The sequence below is a fragment of the Hemibagrus wyckioides genome, linkage group LG05 (genome assembly GCF_019097595.1).
Source record: "Hemibagrus wyckioides isolate EC202008001 linkage group LG05, SWU_Hwy_1.0, whole genome shotgun sequence".
In the NCBI taxonomy this organism is placed as follows: domain Eukaryota; kingdom Metazoa; phylum Chordata; class Actinopteri; order Siluriformes; family Bagridae; genus Hemibagrus; species Hemibagrus wyckioides.
The window spans coordinates 20,286,781-20,304,547 of record NC_080714.1 but is presented as its reverse complement, the minus strand read 5'-3'; the positions used below and the strand labels follow the sequence as shown (position 1 = coordinate 20,304,547).

The following is a 17,767-nucleotide window of genomic DNA, read 5'->3' as shown; positions in this document are numbered from 1 at the left end:
ACCAAGTTCCTACCTGATTTTCTAATTACAGTTAAGAATGATATCTGAATGAAAAATTGCACACACAGCAAATGGGTTAGTGACATATATAGATCTTTTATCAGGCGTTTCACAGTAGTGACAAGACAAGATCATAAATTATATTTAGCATCTGACAGGGAAAGCCAATAGAACAAGGTGAAAATTGCATACAAACTAAAGCAAAGCACAAAAGAAAGAAGAAAAAAACAGCAAAGTAAATGCTGAGACATTGACTAAGGAAACTAGTAACTGCGAGGCAGACAGATGAATACAGTTCTTTAATTACGAATACGACAGGACAGATCTTGAACCTTTCATTACTTTCACCATGTCTTAGACAGACAATGATTTGCTTCATAAACTGTTTTGTAGCTCTGGGTCTCGTCCCCTACCCCAAAATCTAAGATTGTGAATTAGTGCTTAAATATATTGGGCATATTAAGTAGCTGCCTCCAAATATCTTCTGAAAAACTCTCTTTATTTTGTCACTGTATACTAGCCTTTTTGGGACAAAGTGTGAATTCCTTTATAAAAGACTGCAAAATAATTTATTTGGCAATTACAGATTACAGACAAATTAAACATTGTCTCTACATAAAGAAATATCAATGTGCTTTTCTCTTTTACTGTTGATAATGATAATGTGTCTGATACAGTGCACCACATTTCCTAGCATGAGATCACAGTCTAATTGCTTTGTAGATCTGTGTTATGATAAAGGGTTGATCTATTTTTAATTTTCTAATTCATTTAATTAATATATTTTCCAACTTAATAATCGAATAAATGTGACGTAAGTATATGAATGATGGCACACTTCATTTGCTATTGAAATTAATTTATACATGTATTTGTAGTAAACAGTGTGATAGATGAATAGAAATGATTAATGATAGATTGAAATAAAAATAAATTCCTGTCTCTGTATATGGCTATCTCAGATACCATGGCTTAAAATGAAGGTAGAACATCAGGGGAAACAAATCTTGTGTTTTGATCTTGATGCTCTCGCTCAGTTATGTGTCTTTTTTTTAATCTAAAATAGTGTTAAAGAAAAACCCACATTGTGGTAAAACATGGCAGTGTAAGTCTCAGTAGTCAGACACAGGGAACCGATGGTCTTGAACGATAATTATAATATTCCTAATTTCCTGAAGTAAGAACATTTACACTATATGCTGGTGTTTCTACTATATCATCATTACTATGAGAAAATATTTCATCTCTAATATATTTCCTTTTAAACCAACAATGTCTTTTACACAGTTTAAATTATACAAGAAGTTATCATTTGACAAAGCTCAGGGGCATAGTGTTAGTAAGATAAAATTGTGATTAAAAGAAACAACAAAAAGACAAATAAACAAGCCCCCCCCAAAAAAACAAACAAACAAACAAACAAACAAAGAAAACCTCAAACAAACAAAAACAAAAAAACAGAAAACCCCAGTGAGGCTGCATTTACACTGGCAACCAGATTTTTCCTCTTTCCTCTGACACAGATCTAATTTTGTTTCAGTAGCTGTAAACAGGTTCTAAATCTGAATCATATCTGATATCTGAACATTAGACTCACATCTGAATGCTCACGTCCAATTCTGAAGTTATTGTCATTGATATGAGACGATTGACTATGCTATGAGTCATCATGTGGCTTTTAAAACAATACAGGTGAATTATTGATGATCAGAAGAATCCAAAATGATTTAAATTGTCTACTGTCATTTGAACAATGCAAAAATATAGCATCTGTGTATTCCAAACACTCATTCGCAAAACCCAGCTCCAGTGACCAGTTCCATACTTACATAGCGCTATACAGAGACCATAGTTTATTATCCTTGTCAAGTTTTAGCTCAACTGTTGTGTGAAAAGCCTGCTGAAAGCTGATTGGCTGACAGTGGCAATGTTTTTTAAAACAATCTGGTCATCATCCACATACAGATTATCATAACAATGCAGTACACCAAATCTCAGTTTTGTTTGGGTTTCCATTTTTGAATTTCTTGGGAAACAGTTAATTCAACCTAACTCTGCTCCTTAATAATGACATCATCCCAAACTTGCCTTATACTTACATTTGTTTGAATAAATTAGGCTCTATAAAATACTGGATAGAATTGATTAGTGTGTGATGGCCATATTGTTGTTTGATAATTAGATTTTGACACCAGTTTTCTGAAGATAAGATTAGGTTTAGCATGTTATGTGAAATTGATGTCTCTAGGTGTCAGGGTTCTTAAGGCATGTCTAAAAAAGTTCAATGTTGCTCTATAGCACCACCTTTAGGCTACTTGGGCCCATATCTTGCTTGAGTAGTGAAATGATTGGTTGACCAAATGATAATTGAACAAATGTTATGTTTCTGTGAATTTTGGATTGATCTGCATAAGAAAGGGAAAGAAAAATAATAAATAAAAACAATCTTGGACCCCTAATTGGTGCTTGGCCAAAAGAATACACTAATTAATGGCTACAGAACACAATGACAGTAGAAACAGAATCACTTGTCTTTCTACAACCACATTGATGCTACTGGTAAAAGGTCGCTGTTTTTCTGCCTAGTGAATTCTGTGTGGGAATTATGTAAACATAGATGGGAATCAGAGAAGGGTAATTTCTTACAAGATAAAGAATCTGTGTATACATATTGAAATTGTGCCTTAAAACCCACAATGTAAATGCAGCCTAAAAAACAGGATTTAAACCACGCTAATGAGGTTTTCCTTCAGAAAAACTAAACAGATTTAACTAAACAAGTGGAAAAATAGATCCAGGGCAAGAAAAAACCTCATAGCCTTTAAATTCTTTAAATGCGATTCTGAATTCAGGAGTACAAAACATAAAATATGAAACAAGTTAGTTATTCCTGTCGTAAAGCACAAACACACATATCTACACTATTACTGGCAAAGCCATTCTCTCTACAAATGGCCATCATGACGGAACAGGGACTAAGTGATGAAGAAGACGTCTGATTGGTCCATAGATGTGTCATTCAAAACGCTTTGTGGCTTCTCTGACACAATGGAAACACTGACTCAATGCTGAGTTCATTGGAGACAGTCTGTTTTTCAGAGAAGAAAAAGACAAAATAAAGCAACACAGAAGAGTGGCCAACACCAAAGGGTTCTATGCAGGTAGAATACACACATACACACAACAAGGTTTACTTTTCTTTTCAATAAAATGCCCACTGAGCAGGAAAGAAAACAACACTTAGGACCAAACCAACTATCGAAAGCATGGTTTTTCAGAGACACGAGCAGACAGGGCAGCACTGGACCACAGTGAAAGAGGAAAAGGGCAGCAGCTGCACTCGGTTTGCCAAACAATGGCCAAATATTACAAAATATCCTATTAACAATATTCACAAATGAACCAAGGCTTAGTACATATCCTACTCACAAATTCTCAGCAAATGCCTTGTGCTTATAATCACAGATATTTTGAATACCTATTTCATATATAGAGATTTTTTTTTGGTTCCGCTTTACATGGTTATTACTGACGAGTTGGAGATTGACACTGTTTGTCCACTCAACATCTTGGACCCAAAGAAGGAGAGAGGGGAAGTGGATTAGAAGAGGAAAAAAAAAATCCTTCCCCCAAGAGAGGCACATACTGTGTGAAAGGCTCCAGGCACGCTGAGAGCTTACGAACACGCACACACACACCTATGGAAAGATCCTAACATATCAAATACACTCTAATTCTCTTAACCTTACAGGAGTGAACACACTCTCTCACTCTCACAAACATGTAAAAATCTTCCCATGTTCTTGGTCAAACTAACCCTACTGTTTTTTTTTTTTCTGTCTTTTCAGAGTTCAGATATGGAATGGTTATTTTTCTCGAAGGCTGCATGATATCCTTGTAATTATAGACTAATATATAGATAATAGCAACAACAACACAAATGAAATTTTACATTATGCTTATATTAAAATGTTTCGTTCTTGCTTCTGTCTTGAATCTCCCTTCAAAATGATAATCTACTATAGATGGTCTAGTTACTAAACATTCAGCATTGAGTTAAGCATTTTGTGAGGCAACAAAGCCAGCAAATTTTTGGGAAATATCAATTTCTTAATTTTAACTTGCCATTTACTGTCTAATGAGAAGTTTCTGTATCTAATTATTATTAGACCTGAATATCATCTTGTGACTGTTTTTTTTTTTTTCTTATTAAATACATCATTCTGTATGAAATAATCACAAATCCTTAAATAATAGATGGCGGCCAATAAGAAGGAAAAACACTGATTAACATAAATATTTTAAAATCATTTCTCTAGTAACTATCCAATCTGAGAAAAGCTGTAATAAAAATTAACAGCAAGAGTGGACAAATCACAAGCTTGTGCCCCAAGACGACTGTTACATATCTGTTACGTATCATTTTCATTCACAGTTACCGAGTGGACAAGTAGATTTAGCAAACGTTTTTTTTTCTCCACTCAAAAAACATTTGCAAAAGAAAACTTCATTTGATATATGTACCCACTCACCCCTGTCAAATTCACACTAGCCAATCGTAGACATCGATGTGTATGCGGAAGAGAGCCGTATGCTTTCCTCAGAGGGAGTTACACTGCCCTGTAATGCAGCAGAAAATGTAGCACACCCTAAATAGATCATACATCTCCTGCAGTGCTATGGTGTGGGATATATCCCTCTTTTCTGAATCCTGTGCACTAGCCATGCGAAGTGAAGATGTTCCTGTTGAAGATGAAGACACTAGGCAGTCTCAAACAAATGTGTCTGATGAGACTTTCTGCTTTTTTTGCTATGAGCAAAAACACAATGCAGTGACATAGTATCCTTTAAGCTGCCTCTCTTTGGGACTGAAGTACTCGCTTATTTTAGTCTGCATACTATTTTTCACTTTTGGGTTGAATGTTTCCACTTTTAAGCATAGTTTATTGGATTTCTGGGTAAGTACAGTTTAGCTCTGAAATTGATTTGTCCACCCCAGGTCAACACTATTAAAAACCCTCAAGTATATAATTAGTTAGATAACTACAGCTAATCCACTAATCATGAAATAATTAGAATAAAATTCCATTTAGCAATTAATCTTTGCAATGTCTTCAGCTTTTAAAATGGTGACAGCAAACTATGCTTTATATATTTTTAATGGTTGAACAAAACCGATAGGATATACCTCAATTTTCCTACTTCAGACAGTGTGAAAGCTGAAAGTTGCTTTTAAGCAGTTGCTGAAATTGTTGCCTGTAAAACTGACAAAACATCACTTCCCTAACACACAATACAAGACAATCAAGACAAAAAAAGAAAGAAAAAGTGCTTGATGCGGAGTGACTCTTGACATCCTCATCTAATCAATCTTGTGATGGATTGATCAAGTTGTTATGGCTCTTCTGCTATTGTTATCTCTCTCTACATCTTTCTCTCCTTCACACGCACACACGCACACGCACTCACACACTTGTTTCCATCACCCCCTTGGTTTTTGTTGTTCAGGAATCTGAGTCAGTGCTGTCCTTCTCCCACAAGGGGGCAGGCTACTCTACAGTTTTCACGTCCTGAGTGCTCCTCCCCTCTCCCTGTTCTGACGTTCGCTTGGTTCTGGCACATGTCCGTCACAGAGCGGAGACCTTCACCACACCGGTGCTGGAGTTGGTGGCAGGGTTGGGCGGAACCTCGGGGTTGCTGGGGGAGGTGTTGCTGGGAGGGCTTGGGATGCTGATGATTGCTGTGGTAACCTGACTGCTGCTCTTACAGTTCAGACCTCCTGATTCATCTGGCATCATGTTAAGACTGGAACGACTTTAGGGTGTGATCAAGAGAGAGAGAGAGAGAGAGAGAGAGAGGGAGAGAGCATAATCACAGTCACTTTATTCTTCTAACAATCTTTACTTGCATTAGAGACATTTATCATGACAAGATTCTCTTCAAATTAATCAATACACAGTCTTGGCATAATTACTAAAGTTCTAGTAAAAAAATGTTACATTACAACATACATTATTTAACATATTTAACACAATGTTTTACGTAATATTTACCACCTCATATTAAGGCTCCTTTAACATATATTGTTTCCTGTATTAAGTAACATTAAAAATGTAAGACGTTTATAATACTGAATGTATGTGTGAATGTTACCTAGTGGTGAGAGGATGCTGTTGTCCACACTGGATGTGTATGGTGCTGAGCTCCTGCAGGTTGTGAGCATGTGGATGTAAATGTGTCTGTGTGTGAGGGTGTGAGTGCGCTGCATTAGCAGACTGAGTGCTTTTCTTGGCTCGTCGGGAACAGCAGGACCCCATGATGCCCTCCTGGCTGGTGAGGGAAGAGCTCTGCGATGGGAAACGCTGCAGGCCGCTTTCCACATAACTCTGATCGAACAGCTGTTCATCCACGAACTCATGATTCTACAAACAGAGCGACATGGAGGTGGATTAGAGAAGAGGAAAGGTGTCTCTTGACCTGCAGTATACACCTACTTTTAAAAATACCTTAGAAAACCTGCTATATTGCTATACTGTTATTAAACTGCTAAATTGTTACACAGTGGATAGTTTTGTTATTTCAGGCACCTGTTGCTATTGTTTTGGCCCAGAAAGAGCCTCATTTATTTTTAACTCATGAGACATAGAAGGGTTAAGGTTGATTGATATTTTCTTTGTAATTATAATTTACCTTACAGGTAGCAGAGGGCTTAAAAATTAAAAACTGATCCTTTATAGATATAAACAGACCTCATCCATATAAATGTATCAGCATACGTCTTTAGGATAGAGCAGTAGACATTAACTTCCTGCCTTGGTCCAACTATCCTCAACTGGCTGAATTCATTAAGGACTTAGTAATTAGCCGATCACTGTGTTGGTGCATGTGTGGTAGAGAAAACATTGCACCCCTGGGTAAGAGTGATTATTTCTGAGCAGAGATTCAACTTGATTAGTGATTCAGGAGTGGTTCGACTTCTACAAAGCCACTCCCCAATGAGCAATCCTGTGTCCCATAAATTAGTTAAACTACTACATCCTGCCTGTTATCAAACACAATGTGCATGGTACAGCCCTCTTCCTGTCACCTCCTTGGCTTCTTGGAGCTGTCTGCATCAAAAAGTTCTCTATACAACAATCTGAGAGTGAATAGCATGTGACAAAACTGTGTTAATGTGTGATGATGGAATGAACAGCTTAGATTCATTCACTGTGCAGATTCCCTCACAAACATCTTCTGAGCACTAGCACCATCTTAAGCTTGTCAGTTGTTCTCCTGACAGCCTTTAACAGCTCAGTGCAATGACTTTCATTTCACCCCCTTTGGATGAAGAAATAAATAAATGTCTCCATCCATGCAAGCTAAATTGTTAAATGGTGAGGGTTCGTGTGTGTATGTGTGTGTGTGTGTGTGTGTGTGTGTAAATGTATGTGGCTATGTATGTGTGGTGTGTCTGACCGTGGTTTTCTCCAGGCAGTGCAGCAGGTGGTGGTGTTGGCTCTCTATTATTGATGCCGTCTTATTCAGATGTTGCCCTTCGCCTGTGGAGCCCTTCTGTAGCAAAAACACACAGACGTACACATATGAGATGCCCTTTATACACAAAGAAATCTCGTATGTGTCAGCCTTTACTGCTGAATTCTACCAAACAGCAAAAAAATCAAAAATTGTTGATCAAAATCAGGATTTTCTGCATGCATCATACTTGCTTCCTAGCCAAAAAACACACTTAGTACATACGTGGCTAGTTTAACAAACACGGCTGTAAAACAGTCTGCCTAAAACTGTTTTAAAGGTACTTTCCTTAAACACATGCTTTGAATGATTTTTGGTTTTTGGTTCTTGTCATGGCATAATGCTTATACGATTAATATATTTGATTTGTAACATTTTTACAAACCAGCTGCCACATTATCAGTGAAGCATATGTGCCATTACTGATACTGTTGAGATGATAAGCGGATAAGTTGTATAGTCTGAATGCTAATCATAAATGGGAAAACTTAGCCCACAGATCAAAACTAATGGAATTAATCAGCAATTACTTCATTGCTGATGTAAAAGCAGATAGTGATCTGACAAGTGACAGTAAGGCTCTTCATCTAAGGCAAGAGTGACAAGTGACAATAAGGCTCCTGTTTGTGATATTCCAGGCTTTCCAGGAAACATAATCTTTGATATAGTGCAAGTCATTTAGATTTTTTCTAAATAGATATAGGTTATAAATATAGACGTAGGTAGGCATTTTCTTGCTATAGCCTGTCATCTCAGGATCTGTCACTTATGAATAAAGGCTGGTATAAAGACAGACAGTTACATATAATTGGCAATTATAAAAGACAAACATATTTCAGTTCATCAGAACTGGTTATCACGCATACTGAGAATACATACACATAAAAACCTTTATATATATTTAGTGTACATACACCGTTTAATTTTGAACTCATTCACAGTTTTCACTTGTTAGATAGAAAGAGACAAGACATAGAAAGTGTGTGTCTCAGTACCTCATGTGACAGTTTCATCTTGTAAGGTAGATGCTGTAGTTCAGAGGTGACAGAGGGAGATAAAAACATGGGAAGAAAGGTTTACTGCTATTGGAAAATCTCCTTCCAGGAACAGTGTTATGTAACACAGAGGTTGCGGCATAAGTGACACAGTTCAAAGCAAACAGGTCATGGAACATCGCGCTAATTTCAACACACACACACAGCCTTTGGCGGGCACGGCTAAAATTACACCACTGTTTGACATTAATGCTCCACTGAGCCAGTGCACTTCATTAGGCCTTGTAAGAACACCACAGCTCTCTCTAATGCCACATCAACTATATGGACCTATATGGTGTGAGCTCAGACCCTCGTAAACACACACACACACACACACACACACAAACACACACAAAGACACAGCCCTATGCTTTCTCTTCAGTGCTATGTCGCTTTGGCTTGAAGAGAGAACAAAAATAATAGCGGTGAGTCAGTGAGCCATGAGTAGGTAGAGAAAGCAAGCGAGAGAGAAATAGACAGAGATAGAGAGAATGATCTTATACCAGTTATAGCAGAGGTATGTATCAGGCCTTGCATCCCATGGGACACAACAAAAAAGTTGCAGGTGCAGGATGCTTTTACTGTCATGTGGGTGGGGAAGCAGTTGTTCAGAAATGAAGTTTGTAGGACAAAATGAGAGAACATTTTCCCAATATTGCTCAGTAAAATATCACCAAACGTCTTAGTTTCCACAAAAGAGTATCTGTGTAAGTTGACAGGAGTGGGTGTAAGTGGGAATATTTTCAGGACTGGGTGGGAGTGCTTAGAGTATTTGCAAGAGTGGATAAGTGTGGACAGAGCATTTGCAGGAGTGGGTGAGAATGAAGGAGTGGGTGAGAATGGAGGAGTGTGTAGGTTTGGTCAGGGTATCGGTAGGAGCCAGAGGTAGGCGTGTCTGGGGGTGGTAATCGTTATTTGCAATATTATTGGTTAAAGTTAAAGGTTAAAGTTTTTGAAGGAGTAGGTGGGAGTGGTCAGAAAATTTGCATGTGTGTGTGGAAATGGCCAGATCATTTGCAGGAGTGGGTGGTATTGATCAAGGTATCTGTGGGAGTGAGTGGGGGTCATCAATTTTCTGTTGGAGTGGTCAGTGTTTTTGTGGGTCAGGGTGGGAGTGTATTTGAATGTTTAGGAGGGAGTGGTTAGAGTGCTGGTAGGAGCAGAGAAGAGTGGTCAGGGTACTTGCAGGAATGGGTGGAAGTGGTTAGAATGTTTGCAGGAGTGGATGAGAGCGTTTAAAGTATTTCCAAAGGTAGTGAGTGTGGTTATATTTACAGAATTGAATGGGATTGCTCAGGATTTGGTAGGAGTTCTTAGACTTTCTAAGGCTAAAGGTAGACTTTCAGAGTGGCTAGAATATCTGCATAAATGGGTAGGAGTGGCTGGAGTATCTGTGGTAGTTGGTGGGAGTGGTCAGAGAATATGTGGTAGTGGTCAGAAAATTTGTGGTAGTGATTATAATATGTTTGTGGGCAGGTGAGGTCAGAGTGTATATGGGAAAAAGTTGGGCATGACATTAAAAAACATAACTACACACATTTTCTGCCTTCCATCAATTACTTCCATTTTATGGGTGCTCCATTCGGGTTTTGTTTTGTTTTGGCATTGTTTACGTATTCTTCCTGTTTAATCACTCAGCATTTGCTTGACACACAACACTGCAGATAACACACATTGTATGACTGAACATTTGGAAGTGCAAAATCTATGAGCCACTGTGAGCTGCACACATCCTCTGCATTTTGACACAAATACACTGACGTGCATCTTTACAGAAGTATAAATCAGCCCTTATAATGCTTCAGGCAGGACAGGCTGATCTGAGTGCAGTGGCAGTGCCACCCACAGGTCTGTGTGGGCACAGTGCCCTGAGGCAGCTCAGCTCTACCAGTGTCAAGAACAGCAGGAATAATCACACACATTGTGTTGTAGGAGATGCCACCGGCTTCTACTCAATACCCTGAAATCCCTATTATTCTGCTGGGCAGTATTGTGTTGTAGGAGATGCCACTGACTTCTACCCAATATCCTGAAATACCTATTATTCTGTTGGGCAGAATCAGAGTGAGTGAGTGAAAGAGGCAGAAAATAGCAACGGAAGAGCAATACAGGAGGATGGTTGATAAAAGAAACAGAGGTCCTTCAATGTTTCTGCCTCTGTTCATGTCTGATTGTGGGACTGAATTCATTAGCCTTTGATTACAACAGCAGAGAAAGGACTAATGCAGTGAAGTGAGAGAGAAGGAGAGAGAGAAAGAGACACAGAAAGGCTGGGAGACAGAGAGCAGGGAGTGGGACAAAGGAGAGAGAGATGGAAGAATGAAAACAGAGCATGTTTTTTCTTAATGGCACCCTCTGTTTGCTAGCTCCACATGCACATTTCATGTAAAGGAAATGAAGAATATTGCATACACAGGGCCTGGGTCACCTTGTTTCAGTATCAGAAGCAAGCCTTCAATTTTAATAAGGTGTCCTCTTCTCTCTCTCTCTCTCTCTCTCTCTCTGTCTCTCTCTCTCTCAGTTCATTTCTGACTAAGAACATACTGAAAGCTGTGTGTACAATACGTATGATGTCTGTTTCTATGGTGTATGTGTATATAGTTCTTTCTCCTCTTTTCATATTTTACATGCTGACAGGTTTACATTCTACACACACACACACATGACAGGAGAGGTTGCTCTTAGTTTTCTCTCTCCCTGCTTTCATCCACAGTCCTTTAAGAGCTTTTTACGTCTGAGAGTCATTCATGCATTTATGCATCTATCCATCCATCCATTCATCCATCTGTCTAGCTGTGTTGGGTCAGGAAGCATTTCATAGATAGAATCACAGAATGATGCTGAGTGTGTGTGTGTTTCTTACTGTTAGCTCCAGGGCTTGGTTGAGCATGCCGTTGCGTTTGCTGTGCAGGAAGGCATTCGAGCTGCCTGCCTTTGAGATTCGCATTCTGGCCAATCGTGCTTTCTGTAGAGAGAAAAGAAGTCAGACATCAGGACTCTGCGCTTATTGTGGTCCCTGGGAGGCACTTTTTCTGTTCTACAATTTCACATGGACCGCTAAAATCTGGTTTGGATTCACGGTCACTCCATCATATGATAGACTTGGAACATTAGCAGCATTTCTTATATTCACATGCATTAAAGTGAGAAGTGGTGAAAGAGTAGAAAAAGAAGAGGTAATGTCTGGGTGAGCATAAAAGTCAGTAAGGGAAAGTTTTTTAAAGTTTTTCAGAACTCATTAACCATAAAATAAATTATAGCACATTATAGAACACAAACATTATTCCTTAGTGACTGGAATGAATGAAGTGAACAAGTATAGTCGATGGGGTATAAGCAGCCTGCTCTCCGGGACTGTTTATACGTAGTCTTTATCTCAATATTGAAAGCCTTAATAGAATTGTAAATCAAACCACCTCTGATTTGTGTTCCTGTCAAACCTGCAACATTAAAGTCCTTTTAGTAAGCAAGAGTGTGTTTCTTGTTCAGACAGCTTATCAGCAGAATGCACAGGTAGTAAATCTTCAAAGTCTTAATCTAGGGCTATGTAGTATGACACTCAGACACACACACACACACATACACACACACAGTACGAATATGTAAGATCACACACATACAATATGAATATGATAACACCCGAGAAGTGTCCCGATATCAGAAAAGTGGCGGTGAGGCAAAGAACATGACAATTTGAAGGCAAGTCTGTTAGTTTCAGATATCAGGACACCTCAGATATTGTTATCTCACTTACACTTAGCATTTCTTTCTAGTTCCCCACTCCAGAGACTTCCTTTATAAAATTGCTGTGAATTCCACACATTTTAGCTATTAAAAATAATTCCTTCATGTGTCATTAAAATTAATAAGTGCAACATTAACACTGGTCTATAACTTCTGAATACAATGATTGAGGAATTCAAGCAATAAAGTTTATTGAAGAGTAATAAGCTGCCAGAGGCACTTTGAGGGTGGCATCCAGGATTATTATTATTTTTTTTATTTTTTTACTTTTTTCATTGCATGCAATAAACTTGAAAATAAAATAAATGGAACAGTCACATTAGTGTCAAAATTCTAAAGTGAAATGTACAGGGCTTTTTTTTTCATTATTCTTTTCTAATCAAAACAGATAGAGGACTTTAAATTGCCAGGACACAATGCAGCAATGTGTTGATCATAAGTATTCACTAATGCTAACTCCTATTCCTTTAAAGATTGGTACTCCTTTCAGACAGATGTAAACATCACTTTTATTTCTTTTACGTGTACAATGACGAAATAACAAAAGCAAAGTTTACATATAGATTAGATTTTTAAACAAATACAGGTACATGATTCGGAGTGGATCAGTGCTCAGATATAAGGACAGAGGCAATGTTCATTCATTTTCATTTGTGTTTACAGCTTTCATTCACTCAACCTTGGTAATTGCCTGATCTGGGTTGCAGTGATATAAAATAGGTTACTGGTTTATTGGTTATGCCTACATTTTGGCAAATAGAACCAATTAAATGTATTAGAAACCATTGAGGGCAAGTATAAGCAGAATGAACAACTTTCATAGTTAAATCCAACATGACTATGTGTAAGGAGCATTGATTTAGAATTATAACACAAATCATAAATGAGTCCCTAGCTATCTGAATGGAAACTATTGTTCCAACACTAATCCACCCTGATCAATCTACTCACATGCACAGACTACTTAAAAAAATATTGTATGCATTAGACCAAGAATAAAACCAGCAATAATCCCACTGGGTGCAGGATAAGCCTTAGCCCAAAAGTTATTTGCCTCAAAATTAACAAAGCCCTTAACACCTCAAGTGTTCCTTGCCTTCAGTATAAAATTCAAATCAAATGGACTTATGATAGCAACTGAATAAAACATATTTAAGGAAATTTTCATTATTCTGTTCATGACACTGATTGTCAAATATTGTCCTTGTTTCAAAACCCAATGACAGCAGCAGCTAAGCCTCGGTACAAAGTCATAAGATTCACAATATTCACAACATTTTTACTAACACTCCTATACAAGGCTCTTGTCTTTTCTTCTCTCTTGATTAGAGGACGGCATCACACAGTGTCAGCAGTGTGAGGTTTCCCCATCTCCACACATCACCTCCATCTCCAGAGGTGAGAAACGATTCTCTGTCAGGGGTCAGGTGAGTCCACTGCAGAGTGTGTAGTGTGTGAAGGTTCTCATTGAGTCACACACACACACACACATGCACACACACACTTGGGGGATGATAGGAGTGTTTTCATACTAGGCCAATTCATAGCCTGTTTGTGTTTCTAATGAACAAAAAATAAATAAATCTTTCTACTGAAAATAAAGAAAAAAGACAAAAAAAAGAGAAAAGAAAATGAAAAGGAGAATGACTGTAAGATGTAAGATGTAGCGATTGATCAAAGTAATCCGGAGACCATCACGAGCCAGCGTGAAGTCGTTCAGCTGCAGACCAGAGGCATATTGCTTCTGCGTGCTCGGTGATCGGATGTGTTACGTTGGACATGAGGAACAACCGTACAAGCTCATTTTCACAGCGGGTATCAGTCGGAGATGCTTATACAAGCTTTTCTATGGTACATTACACAGCAGTGGGAACTTTGAACCTAGCAGCAGTTTAATGGAAAAACGTAAAATACAAAGAAAAAATATTGGAAGCAGTGTAGAGTGAAAATCTGAATTCAGTCTAGCACTGGTTCTGATTTTTATGAAGGCAGTGAAGCAAAAAATATTATCAAAACTGACACAGACGGATGGAAGGAATATAGAGCTGGAAGCAAACGTTTATTTTATGATGTGAATTCCCATTTCCCAGCAGTTGAGGAGACAGGAGTGTGGTTACAGTGCCGACGAGGACATTGCAAATCATCAGCACAGCTTCTCCAAACCTTAACGCTACATGATAACATTTAACCAAGAACCCGACTGCAATAAATAAAGTCAATGTGTACTCTAGCTAAATGTACATTGTTTTTACCAGTTTGGCAAAAAAAAGTAATAAAAAGTTAAAAAAGTGTGTTATCCAGTGTCAGCCATGTTTACCTTCTGAAACTCCCAGGAATAGATGCCAGGTTCAATCCTCCTCACTTTTGTAATGACTTTTTCTAATGACTTAGGTTTTGTATTTGTTTTTCTACAGTTATTGCATAATAGGACAAAAAAACTCAATAATAAATTGGGAATTTGATGCATTAATATCATTATTTTCCCTTAATTAGTTAAGGATGTATGTATCTATGGGGAAAGCACATTAAGTACTTATTTAATCAAAAATATTAGTTTTCCCGTTGGTGCCTCAGTGTTAGAACTTTATACAGCTCTGTGGTGTAGTAAACCATTAAAAAAATCTCATTAAAATGTTTGACATCTGGAGTTTCCAGCAGATTAGCAGATTACTTTTAAATTAGGCTTTATATATTAGTGCAGTAAAGATACAAACAAATACGGCAATTTTGTAAGGAAACTGCAGTCATTTACACAGGAATCACCACAGAAAGAAAGTTCTTGCATTCCATAAAATTCCCCTCTGAGAAGTTTTAATGACAATTTTTTTTCAAATTACTGCAAGAGTATTAGCACTGTAATAAATGTTTTTAGGCTCATTTTGTGTCCGTTAAATTTGTATTGAAAGCCTCTGTACATACACTGTCCCCTGTGAGCAAAAAAAAAGATATATAAAATACAAGACTAGTTTTTTGTTCCGGTCAATATTGTGAGCGCACAGGTTTCCTCCCCTCTTATTTTCTTGCTATTTCAGAGCATTTTGTGCGGATGCACAAAACCCCAGATGGCAGTGTAATTGTTATGGAAGGTGTGAACTGTTCAGTGTTAGTGCTGGACGAAGATGGATGAGTAGGAGAGGGGGGCAATGAGGGGCTAATCTGTGGCATGGACCTGTCTTTCAATCTCATCAGTGATACACAACACTTGGGAGATGATTTGACAGGAGACGTTCTCTGGTTCCGGTTCCGGCTCCATCTCCAGCTCAGACTTTTTGTTTGTCTCACTTTCACATAATGATGGAGCAGTTTAGAGGAATGAAGAACTCTCTCAGGCTGTCAGTGTAAATCTCTGAATCTTTTCTTTCTGTCTTTCCCACTAAGTCATCGAGTTTGAGCTACTTTATAAATGGGGGGAGCTGCAAGATCGTTAAAATGTGAGGTTAGATAGGAATACTATAATGGTAGGGCTGTCTGCAAGCAAACAGGAACTGAAGTGTCATCAAAGTGCTGTCAGCTGGCTGGCTAAAACTCTTCCTGGAACCCTGAACTGCTTCCTGTGCAGCAGAGATGTACAGCAGTTACACAACAGCACTGGAGGAGCTGCCCTTATTATCTACATGAGCTGCTCAGAGCTTGAACTAGTGGGTGGAATTTAAAGTGGCCTCTCGCCCCTTTGATGTATGCTTCATTAGAGTGAAGGCCACTTCATAGATTTTGCTTATCATCCAGCTGTCATTTCTCTTCAGTGCTCTATGACACTTCATGTTTAAGATGAAACATGGAGAATTAGACAGATAATTATAGGAAGACGTGGCTGCGATGGTGGGTACCACTTCACTAGTTTACAGACGGAGGAAATGCCATCCTGTTATATACAGTATGATATGTCCTCCTAAACTACATGACTAAGTGCTAGAGCTACTTTGTTATTTAAAATAAAGACAAAGCTTATTTCTATAGCATGGAATCACACTCTAGACTTTTCTTAGCTCCAGACTAATGCTGACTGAGCAATACTGTTTAACAGTTAAGCATGTAGTCAGAACATTTAGCAGTGATGCTTTTTGTTAGATTAGTATGGTGAATAATACCATAACATTTATGTTTCTCAAAATGAAAAAATGCTTCCCTAAAACGATCAATCACCAAAATAAGATTAAATGGAAATGCCAAAATTGCTGGGAACAGATAGAGCGAATGTCATTAATGTTTCCTAGAGTATGCATATTAATATATATACTGCTGCAGCTTCCAAACCACAGTCCATATATCAGGTTTATTCATATACAAGTGCTTCATCCTGAGCAGGGTCACAGTGGATTTGCTAATCTGCAATATGTTTTTTTTATGTGTGCATTAGGAAATGCATACTGGCTCAAAATCAAAACCCAAACAAAACCCTGTTTTTTTGCACTTTAGAGTCAGTGTGGAATTGGTGTGAGATGTGAGAATAGCAAAACCACTACAGTATTTTTGACACAGTCATACTGTGTATGACTGTGTATGTAACTAAATATGAATTTGAAATTTACATTTGAAATTTCTCAGGATTTATGGATTTATTATTATTTTTTTTTTAAATTGTGACAGTTCATGCCAATTATTTATATAAGAATGCTTCTTTGACATAACTGTGATGTAAATTCTGTCTATCTGTTCTCCTAGATCCATACATCACTGGTACAACCCTGAATTTGTGCAAGAAGAAAAAAATAATGCTGATTCATTTGGGTTAATATAAATAGTTTGTGAAGCTGATTGTTATAGGATTAATATTAGATAACTAGAGAAAAATATATTAAATCAAATCAGTGTCATTTTATTTGTAAAGAACTAACAGCAGACATTGTACATAGTTAATTTGCAGAAACCTAATGAGAGATATAAAAAGAGAGAGAGAGAGAGAGAGAGAGAGAGAGAGGGCAGTGAGAAACTCCTTAATATGATATGAGAAAGAATCTGTGGAGGAAGCAAATTCAAAAGGGAATCTCTTCTGGCATTACAGCATTACTGCATAGTCATATAGGAAAAAAGACACTACCTCCAGAGGATTTTTGTGTAATTGTTGCAGCCAAAATTGCTTGAATTTGCAACAGTTGCCATGCAACTTGCAGAGATTTTTGTGCTCGACGCATGTGAATCAAAGATGTCTTTGTGCCCTGTAAAGACTTTGACACGCCTTGGCCCGATTCAGCAGTAATTTTGAAAAATTGCAAGCTCCTCCGAATACTGCGACATTTGCTAGATTTTGAGAATTTCTGAAAGCACAAAATCATGAAATCCTGGAGGGACTGCAATGAGTTTTACATGTGTTGCAAGATACTGAGTTTGTAAGTTATAAGCAGAGTCTTGGGATAAGTACAGGGCTGAATCTTTTGATCACAGCAGCAGTTATTTTGTACAGAGCTGCAGTATTCAGGTGAGATTGTAACAACGCAATCTCACCATTTTTCAAGTTGCATGCAAACATTTTT

At 37.9% G+C, this 17,767-nt stretch overlaps 1 protein-coding gene across 2 annotated transcripts in view; it reads right to left on the bottom strand.

Moving 5' to 3' along the window:
* Positions 1–76: 76 nt before the first annotated feature.
* kcnd3 (potassium voltage-gated channel, Shal-related subfamily, member 3) overlaps positions 77–17,767 on the bottom strand; it is a 138,096-nt gene continuing 120,405 nt past the window's right edge. Inside the window, exons 4-8 of one of the 2 annotated variants that reach the window (XM_058389546.1) lie at positions 11,416–11,517; positions 8,511–8,543; positions 7,459–7,554; positions 6,154–6,422; positions 77–5,814 (exon numbers count right to left, since the gene is read on the bottom strand). In XM_058389546.1, the coding sequence (XP_058245529.1) occupies positions 5,628–5,814; positions 6,154–6,422; positions 7,459–7,554; positions 8,511–8,543; positions 11,416–11,517 (687 nt within the window). In that variant the 3' untranslated portion in view covers positions 77–5,627. The remainder of the gene's footprint in view (positions 5,815–6,153; positions 6,423–7,458; positions 7,555–8,510; positions 8,544–11,415; positions 11,518–17,767) is intronic. The other variant, XM_058389547.1, reaches the window with a different exon arrangement.